This window comes from Rhinolophus sinicus, linkage group LG07, assembly GCF_036562045.2.
Source record: "Rhinolophus sinicus isolate RSC01 linkage group LG07, ASM3656204v1, whole genome shotgun sequence".
In the NCBI taxonomy this organism is placed as follows: domain Eukaryota; kingdom Metazoa; phylum Chordata; class Mammalia; order Chiroptera; family Rhinolophidae; genus Rhinolophus; species Rhinolophus sinicus.
The window spans coordinates 40741907-40757605 of record NC_133757.1 but is presented as its reverse complement, the minus strand read 5'-3'; the positions used below and the strand labels follow the sequence as shown (position 1 = coordinate 40757605).

Sequence of the window (15699 nt, the reverse complement as noted above, 5' to 3'; positions counted from 1 at the left end):
GTGATGTGTTGAAAATTAGGAATTAGACAAGACTGTTGAGATGAGGAAGAACATGGTAAAGCAGCATCTTTCTATGTCCCTATTACTACATCCATTTTCTCTCAGCGTTGAGTTAAAATCAGGTTACAGGTTCTACATTCAGGTAGAACATCCAGGTTCTACACTCAGGCCTAAAGGATAGGATTCTGTATCATCTGTACACAATGTTTTCTTTTTCTTTTTAATTTTTTTATTTTTTAAGGAGGGCGCAGCTCACAGTTGCCCATGGGGGGATTGAACCTGAAACCTTGGTGTTATTAGCACCGTGCTCTAACCAACTGAGCTAACCAGCCACCCCCAACAATGTTTTCTTAACTTGCACTTACATTTAGATCAACAAGGGTTAAACCAAAGATATTTAAGCAAATATGATATTTTTAACGCTTTCGATGTAGCACCTAAATGGGGACAGATTCTCATAGCACCTAAATGTGCATTAAGATTAAAGAATAATTTTATTCCAAGGATACAGATAGAATTTTGCCTCAGTAAGTTATGTTAGTTTCAGAGGTAGTACAATCTCTTCTCTTTAACTATCATTCTTTTGAGACAAAATATTTACAAAGCACTGAATTATTTTTCTAGCTTTCCAACAGCATTTCATACACTGAGATATTGATGCAACATAGTTAGAAGCTGGGTCTTCCGGTCCTGTATTGTGCGATGGCATTGTGCTACTATCATCAGGAGATTCCATTTTTTCCAACCCCCCAAGGTCCTGTCTGTACTTGTTTACAGGTCATCTGGAGAGTAACTAGTATGTGTTCAGTGGCAGGAGTGTTATCATGGTAACCTTGGCAACCGAGCTAGCTCTAATTTCAAAACATCACATGCTGTATTATAAAATTAGATAACGGAATTGACATTTAGCTACATGTCTGTCATATAAATTAAGCTCTGAGAATGATTTCCTTTATAGCCGTGTGCCTTAATATGGAAATAGAAGGCACAAATTAGACCAATTTTATACAAATACATAATATTCCACTTTTAGGTGCTGAATACATTTCTTTAGTTATTTCTCTATAATATCGAACCTCAGATATTGCCATATTATTCTCACTGTGCCAAAATTCATGGTGGCTTTATTTTATGATCAGGACAAAGCTTACAGCAGAGCTGCATCAGATATCCTATATAAATAGGATTATGAATAATAGAAAACTCAGCTCCTAAAAAATGTAAAATTCAAAGCATTCTTGGCTTTACTGGGTACTGTTATTTATGCTGATTAGAAGTAAAGACTGTGCACAGAATATTCTACTAACTAAATCAGAATTGCAAAGACATGCTTCCCTTTCATTTATATATTTGTGCATATCTTTACACATATTATATTTTTATATTTTCCAGTGTCCAAGAATCTTTGCTAATATCTTTATTTCAAGGACATTCTCAACATGCAGACTAATCCATTCATCTACTTTGAGTCCTAGGTCCTCCTTTTATGATTTGTAAATATTTTAATCTCATGATTTTCCCCTCTATTGGCTGTGGTCTGATATATATATATAAATTTAAAGACTCAACTTGTGAATTACATTTAATGTAAGCACCCTGCAGTTTTCTGCATTGCAAATGATTATTTTTAGAAATTTTATGGTTGCCTGGATATATTTGTTTGTCTTCATTGATATGTAGGGGAAAAGCTCATTAATGATTTAAAAAGAAAATGTTTTGATTCATCGACTTGATTCTTCTCATTACATAAACAATAAAGGCAATAAATTAACATCTAATAAAATCGTAAGAGTTTATTTCTGAATTTAACTGCAAGATAGTCTTGACTCCTTGGGCATAACTTTTCCTATTCTTTATACTCTTCTGCCTCAATGTTTCAAAGCCATCATTCAGCATATTTTAACCTAGAAGCATGGTTGATAATTCTGATTGAAGATACCATTTAGCAGCTATCTGTCAAACACCATAATTGAACAACTGTTTTGTAAAACAGTACTTTGGCTTCTGGAATGGTAAGTTATGATACAAAAATGGAAGATCTTTATGTCAAAATTGACTATAAAGCAATTTTTATTTTCCCCATATACCTGCCATGTGTCATCAATAACATTCAAGAAATCTGCTTCCAACATTTTTTCATCTAATTAGCCACCCATATAATTCTTGCTAGTTTTATGTTAAATTGTACCTTCTTGCCTTATACCTAGTAAAGAGTCAAAATTCCTGCAAATTCAGAAACAGATAAGTGGTTGTGCTCTCTACATGTGCGCTTAAGTGGGAAGAAGGGTAGAAATCCTTCTGTGTATTTGCCGACCTTGTACAGCAAATACCTGTCACATTTTCAGTAATGTTGAAACTGTTTACTTTATCTCATTGGGTTGAGTCATCATCACCTTTATGTTTAAACTGGTAAAAGACAGTTTGTATTATTTTCTTTTATCTTGGAACTATTTCTCGTGATGAACAGAAATAGTTCAGCATGTTGTGGTTCCAGGACTGAGTCAAGTTTGGGTAACCATCTATCCTGTAAAATAGCTCCATTGGAAACTTTTCAATGCAGAGGCATTCTGCAGTGCAATATGGAAACGAACTCAAGCTGTGTTGGTGCTGGAATGTGGGAACTTATCAGGCTGTTTGCATGACTCTGAGATGTACTTTCATATCTAGGCTTTTTTTTTTTTTTAATGGTGACATGATAATTGGCATTAGACGGATGGGAGAGGGGAGGAACTATAATGATAAAAAAGATTAAAAGGTATTATAGCTTTTTCTGTGATTTCCTTTTAGGTCTGATGTTGTGGTCCTCTGTTTTTCAATTGCTAATCCCAATTCCCTAAATCATGTGAAAACCATGTGGTATCAAGAAATCAAGCACTTTTGCCCGCGCACACCTGTTGTCCTAGTTGGCTGCCAGCTCGATCTCCGCTATGCTGATCTCGAAGCTGTTAATCGAGCCAGACGCCCTTTAGCAAGGTAAGCCAAGGGACTCAGTGTTTTGCTGTGCTGGCCAAATTAAAATTTAGAGATAGCAGATGTCTCTGTAGCCTAGAGTTCTGTTCTGCAATGGTCCTGGGACCCCATCAACCTGCCATACGTTTTCCGTTACCTTATTCATCATGAGGGGCCATGTCCTGAAAGCTTCTCATGCTCACCATCACCTCTGAGGTAGGGACCCATTTTTCTAAATGGTTGACCGGTGCTTGAAGTGAATTCTCTAACTGTGACATGGTGTGTAGAAAAGTGCTTTGAAACTTGTAAAATATTAGACAAAACATTAGCGACTCATCTTGAAATTATGATTGTTATAATAAAGTTAACTCACATTCAGTATGATCAGCCACAATATTTGGCCCTAGGAACATCAGAGTCCTACAAACACGCATATCCAAGTGTTTTTAATCTTCTCATTTTCCTCAATCCAATGTCTGAGAGTATTTCATTCCCAAAATGACAATGTCCAACTTTAAAAAAATCATATGGATCTATAGTTGCAAAACAACACCATTGTTTTTTAAATGTCTCTAGTTGTTATATTTTTAAAGGGTCACAAGTTTAAAACTCAACTCAAAGGAGGATTTTTTTTCACCCTGTATAAAATGTGGATACTGATTGGGGGAGGGGGAGTAAAAGTTTTAAAAACCTATGCTCCCTCAGTATTCCCTCAAAATAATGTTATATATGTTTAGCTACATGTTTTGCTGAGAAGCATGCTGTTATTGATACCTTCCTTCAATGTTTGCTCTAGGCTTGGTGCAGAATTTTACAACTTTTTATACTTTCACAGCACAAGCAAATGGTACTTTGTTTAGACAATTTACGAGATCCTAGGTACGTTTTGGATACATTTTCTGGAAACATTTCATGCTCAGTTTTCATGATCTTTCTAGCCTTAAATGTGAATGAGAGACCAGCCTGGGCCTCAGAGCTTTCTGTATAAAAGAATAGGTTAAAATGATCAGGCCTCACCACCACAGAGCTCTAAAGGACAGTGGCGGGGGCAGGGCCTTCTCTAGAGGGGTTCTGAGAGTTCATAAAGGATGTGGTATTTGAGCTGAGCCTTGAAAAGTTTCATCAGTTAGTGGTTTTCAAGTCAGTCCCAGGAACAAGTTGCAGCGCCAAATGCCCACAGGAGCAAGCCTTGAAGTTAAACTTTCTTCCCTACATTTCCTTTCCACCTTTGTAATACTCCGCAGTTTTTCCTCTTTTCAATCCAGGTCTTCAAATCTGAATTCTACCCAGTGTTATTTCTCCTAAGACCAGTGCCTGTCACACACATTACCTTTGGTCTTAAAAACCAAACACTTACTTAGGAAGATCAGTTCCTGAGAGTATGTTTTCGAATCAAATATGTGTTTGTGAAGAGGGTAACAGCAGAGCACATCTTACGTGTGTTCAGGAATCTGCCGTGTCTTTACCCTAGTTACGTTATAATCACAGCACTATGCAGCTTATATTACTTCCAAAGGTTTGGCCTCCTTGGGTTTGATTAGATTGTAAATGGGCCTTTTGTGCCAGCGTCAAGGATGTAGACTTCATTCCATGAGCTTTGTGGAACCAGAGGACATTTCCTTTTTTTAAGAATTGTGGTTAAGTCACACTTATGTTATATAATGATTTTTCATGCAGCAGTGACAACTGTGGGCTACAATGTGGACATTCTGAAGAAAGACCCATTAAGGGGCTAATGCACTAGTCCAAACAAAAGATGATGAGTTTTTGATTGAAGACAGTGAAAGAAAAGAGAAGGGGAAAGACACGAAAGAAGAGTCACAAATCTAATAAAGGTTTATTGAGCTGTTCAATGTGCACCATTTGGCTGGCCTAGACTAAGGAGTTCTAGACTCTAAACAGCTTAATAGAGGTCTCTCAGCAAGTTGCAAATGTGACCTTAGGCAAACCCTTTAAATTCTCTGCCTCAGTTTCTTCAGAACGTAGAACAAAAATAACACCCATAGGGTTGTTGGGAGGTTCAAATGAGAAAACGAACATGGATTCACTTTAAAGTTATAAAGCAAAATTTAAGCATAAGATGAAAAAGAAGGTAATGCTGGTGGCAGTATTGATGATAAGACCTAACACGCCCCAGGCATAGTGGGTCAGGTACTGTGCTAAGCATATCGTCACATTTAAACCTCCCAACAGTCCTTTAAGATGTAGGTACTCATTATTGCTATTCCTCTTTCACAGATGTAAAAACAGAGACTTGAAGAGGTTAAGTAACTTGCCCAGGTCAAAAAGCTAGTAAACGGCTGATGTTTGTGGTTACTACTGAAAGCATTTATTTTTTCTGTAGTCATAAGTCCTTTATATTTGAAAGACTTGAGGTTGGTAGGAGATTTTTCAAGAGCCTTATTAAAAACCTGAATAGGATTTTGAATGTATAATCCAATTAGGTACTTAGGTAGACCCCGGTTACTATTGTTTTCCCTAAAATAAGGCTGATCATAATTTTTTAAATATCTTCTTTCAGGCCCATAAAGAGAGGGGATATCCTGCCGCCTGAAAAAGGCCGTGAGGTTGCAAAGGAACTTGGCATCCCGTACTATGAAACAAGCGTATTTGACCAGTTTGGAGTCAAGGATGTGTTTGACAATGCAATCCGAGCAGCACTGATTGCCCGCCGGCACCTGCAGTTCTGGAAATCTCACTTAAAAAAAGTTCAGAAACCTTTGCTTCAGGCACCATTCCTACCTCCAAAGGCCCCTCCACCAGTCATCAAAGTTCCAGAATGTCCCTCCACAGGGACGAATGAAGCTGCCTGTCTGCTGGACAATCCTCTGTGTGCCGATGTCCTGTTCATCCTTCAGGACCAGGAGCACATCTTTGCACACCGAATTTACCTCGCTACCTCTTCTTCCAAATTTTATGATCTTTTCTTATTGGAATGTGAAGAAACCCCAAATTGGAGCGAAAGCGCTTGTGAGATGGAGAGGCCGAGCAGGGATTTCCAGGGGCAGGCACTGAGTGTTGACCCAGATGAGGAAAGGGAAGAGGGCACCCCAAGGACACCTCAGGCTGGTCTGTGGGAGCCCTCAAGCCAGAACCCATCCCAACAGGAGATGCTGGGGCTGGAAGCTGAGGGCTCCAGCCCAGAGATGCAGACTTTGTCAGGCTGGAGTAAAGGCTTCATTGGCATGCACAGGGAAATGCAAGTCAATCCCATCTCAAAGCGTGTGGGCCCCGTGACTGTGGTCCAGATGGACGCCTCCGTCCAGCCAGGCCCGTTCCGGACCCTGCTCCAGTTTCTTTATACCGGGCAGCTGGATGAAAAGGAAAAGGATTTGGTGGGCCTGGCTCAGATCGCGGAACTCCTGGAGATGTTCGACTTGAGGATGATGGTGGAAAATATCATGAACAAGGAAGCTTTCATGAACCAGGAGATTACAAAAGCGTTTCACGTCAGGAAGGCCAATCGGATAAAGGAGTGTCTCAGCAAGGGGACGTTCTCAGGTGAGCGGGTCTGATTGCCAAGTCATGGATACCTTTGGTGTGTTGTATCAAACCTTAGCAGACATGAGCAAGGGAAAGGATACTGCCACTAACATGTATAAGTACTTATTTTTTCCCATTTACTTAAGTTACACATATATGCGTATTTAGTTCTCATCAGACTTAAGGGCTAAGTATTATCTCTATTTTGCAGATGGGGAAACTGAGGGACAGACAGGTTAGGTAACGTGCACATGGCTACACAGGCGGTAAATAGGAGAGCCAGGAGTTCAACCCAGCCTTCCCCCTCAAGTACCATGGTATCACAGTGCTTCCAAGGATAGGTCAGCTTACCCCCAAGCCTGAGCCAGTCAGCTTAATGCTTAGTTTCCCTTCAGGATCCCTTCCCTGACCAAGTCTGTTGTCCACTGGCTCTTCAGCAATTACCTATGACAAAAATCTGTGATCTCAAGTCCTGAGGCCACTGAAATCCTTAAGGCAATTTTGGTGACCCTCTGCATTCCCATCAGGGGTGCCTTATCTCTTTCCATCCCCTCTCCTTTTTTGTTCTCACACTCCTTTCTGTATTTTTCTTGTTCCATCTTTGTCTTTGATAACTATGCCATAAGCTGCCCACAGCATCCTTACGTAATTGCTTCAGTACACTGCTGGCCTGTATCCAAGATAGGTTACAGACCCATGCTTGTACTATCTTACACGCTTGTACTAGTTTTGTTCTGAAGTTGTGCTCTGAGTGTGTGTGTGTGTGTGTGTGTGTGTGATTATAAAAATTTGACTTCCTGACTTCTATTTATATGGATACTTTTATTTTTGTCTTTATGTTTCCTAATGCCTAGCATGGTAATACACCTTGAGTAAGTGGTTACTGAATCTGTTCATAAATGTTAAAGCTTATGAGTAATATTTACTCCAAACATGGTATAGAAGCAGTCTTAAAAGTTAATGGAAAACGATACAAACCTGAAGCAAATTACACAGTGGACCTTAAGTTGATGAACTCTCCCTGTCCTTACTACAGAAGCATAACAACCAAATACAGTGTGAGAGCCGCAATTGGATTCTGTTTAAGAAAAAAAAAAGCTATAAAATACAGTTTAGAGATAATTGGAATTTTTTAATATAAACTACATAGTGGATGATATTAGGGAATTATTGTTAATTTTCTTAGGAGTAATTATGGTATAGTTACCAAGGAGAATGTTCTTATTTTTAGAAAACTCTTAATAAAGTAGTTAGGAATGAAGTACAATATTATCTGTTAAAAAATGTCTGCACATATATAAATACATGGCTAAAGCAAACATGACAAAATATGAACAATGTGATAAATGAGTTATCGTTGTAGTATTCTTTCCACTGTTCTGTATGTTTGAAATTGTTCATAATAGGGAAGAGGAAAATATAAGGTTCAGAGAATTTATGTTGTGACCCCATGTGTAATTTTAAATGCTTAATCCTTGGAGAAAATGGAGGCAACTGGGTGTGCCAGGGTGGGAGTTGACACAAAATCCGTAAGTAAAGATATGGAAGAGAAAGTACAAGAGATGTAGGTCGATGAATACGGGTGGCACTCTCGGCGAGGCTGCTCATGGTGGTCTTTCCTTAATCCTTGGGCAGATGTGACATTTAAGTTGGATGATGGCGCCATCAGTGCCCACAAACCGCTGCTGATCTGTAGCTGCAAGTGGATGGCTGCCATGTTCGGGGGGTCATTTGTGGAAAGCGCCAACAGTGAGGTAGGTGCCTTCTAAAAAGCCTAAGGGGTATCTTTATAAATGTGTCTGTGTGTTTGCAGAAAGCATTTTATTAGCCAGATGACTTCAATTCTTTAACTACTTCCATGAGATAGCTTGAGTGTCAGGTCACCCGCTTCTAAATGCTGCAATAATGAAGAGCCTTTATTTATTATTCACTGGTTATGTGTACGAACCTAAGTGCTTTACATGTAGAGTATATTTCCATCCTCACAGCTCTCCTCTTCTCTGAAAATATGATCAGCTATACCTTTTAAAAAAATGTCACTGGGCAACATACTATCAAAAGCATACGCAAGACAGGCAGAGGCTGTCTTCCAGGAGTTGAAGAGAGCAAAATGTTTCTTCAGTCACGTACATCTTAGGCTCAGCTCTGGTCCTAACCAGATGCGGGAGCTTAAGAAGCCATCTACTTGTGCCTCAATTTCTTCGTTTGCAAGATGAGAGATGTACTAGGTTGCCCTTGAGGTCCCCTTGAATTACAACACTCCCTGAGACTCTGCCCTAATTTGCCTTCTCTGGTTTGTTAAAGGTTGGGGATACAGTAACGGAACAAATGGTTACTCCTCTGAACACACCTCTCAAAGTGCTTAGGTCTAGTGGAAGCCTCTGGATTACTTGTCTCCAAAAGAGGGATAGTCAGTGCAGCGCAAGCTGTATCTTGGAGAGCCTATATCTTCATCTTTTTATAAACTGTTAGAAAAGAAAAATTCCATTCAAGCACTTCTAACTTTAGTGTAGAGGTGAACCAGCATTTTTGTTGAGTGTTGCAAGTATTTTTTGACCATCTTTGGGAAAAAAAAACCATGGGGACACCCCATCAAGTTTATTGTCCTAGGAGGCTTATTTTGCTCATCTCAGCACCTTTCCAAATTTTTAAGAGAAATACAGAAAACAATGGCTAACTTTTGGAAAGGGGCGCTCACACCAGAAATCTGAGCACTCCCATTGTGACCCAGCAGTCTGCATTTGCATCCCCAAGGAGGGAAATGGAATCCTAGAATCACAAGCCAGGGATGGCCAAGGCTGTGGAGATCACTAGGCCACCCTTCTGCTTCCAGAACAAACTACAGCTGCTCCTAAACCAACCCCCAGCAAAAGGCTTTCTGCTGTTTGGGGAAAAGATGTTGGAAATATCTTGATGACCCCTTCTGGTGTCTACCAGCCTTTATAAATCAGGAGGTCCTCACTTCTAACCAAATGTAGTCTTTCCTCTCATCAAAGGTGTCTTGGAGAGTTGTCACTGAGACTACTACAGCTTGTCCAGCTCAACCCTCAGCTCTCCTACATACAAGCTGTATGGCTTGGGCAAGGGACCACCTTTCTGAATTCCCATCTCCCCATCTGAAAAACATGATAACTGCCCACAGTTGTGAGGTGTAAGAGTCAATACTTGCAAAGCACCTCATAAACATTACACACATGGTAGCTGTCAGCTTTCCTTTGATGTCGGCAGTATTAATGATATTCTTTGCCTCTTACTTGCAAAAAAATGTGAGGAAGCCACCAATTAATAAAACTTCATGCAAATGGCATTTCACTGACTCCAATAATCTCGAGATAAAGAGCCCAGAGGCTTGCTGCCCTTCTTTTTCCAGCTCTCTGAAAGGTGTGCTGAGGGTACTGCAGGAGCCCTGCGATTAACCCAGCAGAGGAGATGATCAAGGTCAGGAACCCAGGCCCAAAGGGACGCTGTCAGAGCTGACCTCGCAAATGCTAATCCCCTTTATCCCTTCCCAGAATGGACTGTAATTGTCTCCAGATTAAAATGTGCAGGGGACATGACCGGAACAAAACCTTGGCAGCGAATGTGAATGCGCAGGTGTATGTTTAATAGCCTCTCCTGGAGGTGTCCACCTGTTGAGTACTCCCCCATAAAAGATGAGGTCACTCACCACTTAGAGCTGTAGATAAGGTGCATAACAGGTAAGTATAGATTCAACCCAGCTCAATAGACAAAGACCATGGAACCAAGCAACCGAAAGTCTGTGCCAAAACTTCTCTAGCCAATATATGAAGAATGCCATGAGCAGTTTACATTCCTGCCCTCTCCTGCTCCTTCTCTTTATTTCCAGTATAGACTATAATAGTTCTGTAGTTTTGAACTCTAATTTCAGCTTGACCTTGGGCAAGCGACCGACCCTTTGTAAACCTGTGTCCTCATCTATAAAATGGGGATAATGAGAGAAGCTGCTTCAAAGGGCACGTAAGGCATGAAAGTACATGTTGTAAGGCATCAAATTTGGTGCCTAGAACACAGAAATGCTCATGAAGTGGGAGTGACTAATATCCTGGAGGACTCTTGTGAAATTCTTTCCAATGAAGAGTTAAGGATCTTTGTCCCCTGGAAGCCCTAAGTCAAAGCCCCCAGTTCCCTTCCCAAACTTGCAAAGCTTGGTAGAAGAGGTTATGGGGGTAGGAAAGAACACTCAACCACTCAGTAAATGCTCCAGGCCCATATTTGCACTTGGGCTTTGTCCTTTCTAAGCCACCTTTTAACTCTATTTTCTCTTTTGAATATCTGATTCCCCCACAAAATTCAGCCTATTTATTTTCACATTAATCGAATTCACCTGCATATCCAGAAAAGAATAAAATATGCCCACTGATGTTACTTTAACATTAGTCGTCATTTCATATTTAAGAAGACACTATTTCACTTGTATTTTTCTCATTACTTTTTATATAGCAGTAAGCATAATTCTCTCCCCAGAGGTACTCAGCAAGTGGTTCATTAAAAATGCATGCCAGGGTTGTAGTAAGCTGTGCTCTGGGTCTAGAATCCTTTCTCATTCTCTGGTAGACCATCTCTAATTATAAGCCTAATAGTCTGAGCTGATCTTGGCAATTAAAATTTTAAACCAACTAAATTGGAATATGGGACGTTGTTTAGGTAGCATTATATTCTCCTTTATTACTCTTTTTTTTTTTTCGTAAGCTACATCCAGCAGGTAGGATGCAAATTCTTAATTCCATTTCTTACATAACTTTATTTATCATGTTGTTAAAACTTCTATAAAATTGTCTCTCCATAGTTATACAGTTAATTATGAATGCTGAAATCACAGAAACAGATTTAAAAAAAAAACCTGGGGAAAAAAATAATGTATGTTCTGAAAGTGTTTTTAGTTTATTCTCATTTGCTCGTTACTTCTACAGGTCCCAACATTATTTGCCAAAAAGAGCCATCGCTTCAAAAAAAATATTGGCATCATTAGCAAGAAGGAAGCAGCAGGTCACGAATGATTACAAATGTCAGAACCCTCCAGACATTGAGAGTATTGGGGTAGGGCTGCTTGCTGGAATATGTCATCTCCTACTGCTAGAAACAACTTTTTTTTTTAATTTAGAATGTCCATTTTGCCATGACTTAGAACACACTCTTACCAAAACACACCAATGTAATCTGAATATCATCAAAATCCATGATCTCAGTCAAGAAGAAAAAGCTTTAAATGTCATCTATGCCAAATCCCTCCCATGTAACAGATGAGGAAACTGAGTCATAGAGAGTGAATGATTTTTCAAATGTCACACAGCATTTTCGTGACATTCCTGGGCCTGCCCTGTCCTTGAAGCCCTTATTTTCAGAAACAGCAGACATCTCCATCTCTGAGAGAACAGGTGTTCACAGGAAGCTCTGGGGCTTTTATATTTAACATCATTGACACTTTATAGCACTTTATAAAATGTACACGGTGTTTCACTATCAAAAGTGTTCAAATTGTAAACTTTCACAACTTAATTAACCTTCAATTATCTAGAAACTTGTAGCAATCCAAACACCATTCCAGCGAAATGAAGTTTTGCCATGTGCTCGTACACATAGAAACAAGTTTATGTGGGTTTCTATACATAAATGGATGTGTACATAAACATAGATGTAGGTTAGCATACGCACAAATACAGTCAGTGTTAGATTCACTGGAATAGCAACTAATTACAGTACAATGGCTTCTTTATTTTAAAATAATTTTAGTAATAGTTTCTACTTGCTAAGTTCTATCTACTATTGCAGAGGTTGTGCTAACAACTTGAAATGGCCACACTTGTCAAATCATTGATGGTAACAATTCATGCACCTTCTTTCTGGAATCATCATTGTTTTCGCTGACTATATCTGAAGGGGGAGTAATTTTCTTAATATGTCTAGGAATTTTTCTAGGCATTTCCTTTGATGTATTAAGGGAAGGCTCTGTCTGAAAGCATATGCCCATCTGAGGTAGCTGGTGGCTGTGCAGGGGAATAGTGTAGAAATTTGTTATAGCTTAAGCAATTCTAGACCCACACCACTAGAATGCATTGGCCATGAGCCCTGTATTATAGATGGATGGATAGATAGATAGATAGATAGATAGATAGATAGATAGATAGATAGATAGACAGACAGATAGGAGATAGATAGATAGATGATAGATAGATAATAGATACAAATATATGGATTTATATAAATATCAAGAGATTAGATATATAATATAAATGTAATCATATATAATTATAGATGTATATCTTTATATGGTGTATAGAGGTTTATCAAATACCAGAATTAAGACATTTACAACTGCTCATCCTTTTGAACTTAGAAATCTAATTCTTAAAAACTATTAATGAAATATGGTGCTTTATCTGTACTGTAAGCCAAATCTTTGCTTCTTTGCCACGAAAGGTTGCTATTAGATTGGCGCAAAAGTAAATACGGTTTAAAATGTTAAAAATAATTGCAAAAACTGCAATAACTTTTGCACCAACCTAACAGTACTGCACAGAAATTCTGAACATAGACTTTAGAATTATTCTCCCTGGGTTCAAATCCCAGTCACTATTGACTAGCTGTGTGACCTTGGACATGGAACTTAACCTCCCTGAACCTCAATTTCCTTATCGGTAAAGTGTCAAAATTAATCACTTCCCCCTAGGATCAAATTACTAGATAATGTGTACAGAAAGCTTAGCACAGTATCTTGTATGTACATAGGAGGCTTTCAATTTTAATGTTAGTTTTTATAATCATCGTCGTTTCAATAGCAAACACCAGTGGCAGCATTCTATACTACATCAGGGCCCATTTCAGGGAGTAGAGACCTACAATGAAAAGTAGCTGCTGTACAGTATACATCCCCATGGATCCACACCCAGCCATCCAGAACTCCCTGCCTCTCTAGCAAATTCCAGCAACCACTACAGGTGCTCAGGAGGAAGATGAGGGGAGAGTACACCATAGCCAACCAACTATTCCCCCAGAAGTCCCGGGCAAGGGACTTCTCTGGATTCTCTCAATCTACTGATGCCTGATGGTGTTCCAGTATTTCTGAACCTATGTGGTTGTGCCACAGGAAAAATGATGAAGGGTGTATATTGTATTAGCATATATTGACAGAATGGTGGAATCAAGCCAGTCACTGTGGCAACTAGGGTGGCTATGCATCCTCTGTTTTGACATCTTAGAGAGCTGGGCTCTATCATGTGTCAGCAACAGTGTGCATTGCAGCTCCCATTAACACCTGTCATGTTGCTAGGAGATTTCTTTCACCACAATAGAGTATTATAAGGTACTTGGCAAGGAGGGACTATAATGTCATCATACATTTACAGCCCATTTGTCTGATTTATAAGTCCAAATAGCCATTTAAAAATTCCAAATCAGGCTTTGTCAGGCAGCCCCACTCTTTTGTCATCTACAAATCAAACTGTTATGTTTAAAGCCATAAATAGTGAATGGCTTCTATACACGGTCTCAAAGCAGGCGTTCCAGACTCACCAATATTGAATCACACAGTTGGAATATTTATAAGCAGTATAGCCTGAAAATATGCCCACTGCTTTCTTCATCAGGACTTAGCTTTTCAAATAACATTTCAGGTGTATCTCCCGAACATAAACAAGATGTCAATGCAGGCGGTATTGGATTATCTCTATACCAAGCAGTTGTCACCTAACTTGGACCTGGACCCACTGGAATTAATTGCTTTGGCAAACAGATTTTGCCTGCCACACTTGGTCGCACTTGCAGGTAAGGCTGATGACTCAGGGCCATGCAGTGTCTGACTGTCAATTGATCAAAATCCCATTTAAACAAAAATAAGAGTTCCAGGGAATAAAAATCAATTTTTTTTATCACTCAATATAGGACTGTCTTGTGCAGGATGATATGAACTGATCAAATGTATCAGACAGCCCAATTCAATTCAACAAATATTTCCTAAGCACCTTCTTTGTGGTAGGTGCTGTTAGGTGATACAAACATAAAGATGGGTAATACGTGGACCCTGCCCTGCGGGCCCAGGCTGTGTGCACTCGGCCTTATGTGTGGACCACGGAATTTGAAATAAAACTACCCTGTCCACATGATCCCCATTAGGTGTGCTCAGACATAGTCTTTAAGAAAGAGGCAACAGGAGGCAGTGGTGAAGAACACAGGTGACACGGTCAGATTGCTTGGGTTCCAATTTTGACTTCACCATTTAGCAATTGGATGATCTTACTCTTCACTTAACCACTCTGTGTCTCATCTGTGTCTCCACTTTCACTCTCTTTAAAATGGGGATAATAGTATTCTATCACAGAGCTGTTATAAGGACTAAAGAGTTAAGATATATATATATATATATATATATATATATATATATATATATATATATATATATTCCTAGAACAGTGTCTGGCATGTTGTCAGAATTATGTAAGTGGTTTTCTTAAAGTTATTTTAGAAAATGTTCTGACATTGTCAAGAGCATTTTGGGAGAAAGTAAAAAAAAAAAAGGAGACTTGGCTTAAGTTCACAAAATCTTATCTTCATTTCTAGACTTGTTCAGTTGGTAAGCCGAAGCAGGTCTAAATAGAATATATGCATTCAAATACTTTTTGTTTTAATTTAAACCTCCAGCCTCATTTACCAGCGGTGTCAATCCACAATCTATGTGTTTATCGCTATGTTGCGTTGATTCCTGTTAATGACGAAAGCAGAGAGAGTGCCTGTTTTGTTCACTGGCCTATCGTCTGCACACAGAAAAGTACATGAGCATATCAGGTTCTCAGTAAATATTCACTGAATCACTAAATGAATTAAAATGAATGCATGAGCAAACGCACCAGTCATATCTGTGCTTGACTTTCTGTCAATGTCTTCAGAAAAAAGATTTATTTCTCCAGGTTTCTACTCTACTCAACCAACAGGAAATCAAAGTTCTCCCCTCACCTTCCACCTTCCCCGACTAGATAGCAAGAGATAGTTGAAGCATTGCCATCTGATTTTTTTAAAAACTGTTTTTAACTAATACACCTGAAGTCATAGATCCAAATGAGTATATATTGCCTTTTAAATATTACGTCCAGGAGGCTACAATGGGCAGTTCTTTTTTCCAGAAGTATCAGTTCCAAACCATTTGACCACTCACAGTTTTTACAAGTATTTGTCCTTTGAGGATAAATTTGATCTTTTTTGAAATAGTCAAAAGTAATTTGGAGCCAACGTGGTTGACCAAGGTGTGAGATCAAC

The 15699-nt window shown here is 39.2% G+C and overlaps 1 protein-coding gene across 8 annotated transcripts in view; it reads left to right on the top strand.

The window, feature by feature from the left end:
- Positions 1 to 15699, top strand: part of RHOBTB1 (Rho related BTB domain containing 1) — a 113053-nt gene that overhangs the window by 90350 nt on the left and 7004 nt on the right. For all 8 annotated transcript variants that reach the window (XM_019731797.2, XM_074339479.1, XM_019731795.2 and 5 more), the window contains 4 exons: positions 2788 to 2973; positions 5471 to 6450; positions 8068 to 8186; positions 14064 to 14214. In XM_019731797.2, coding sequence (XP_019587356.1) covers positions 2788 to 2973; positions 5471 to 6450; positions 8068 to 8186; positions 14064 to 14214 — 1436 coding nt within the window. The remainder of the gene's footprint in view (positions 1 to 2787; positions 2974 to 5470; positions 6451 to 8067; positions 8187 to 14063; positions 14215 to 15699) is intronic.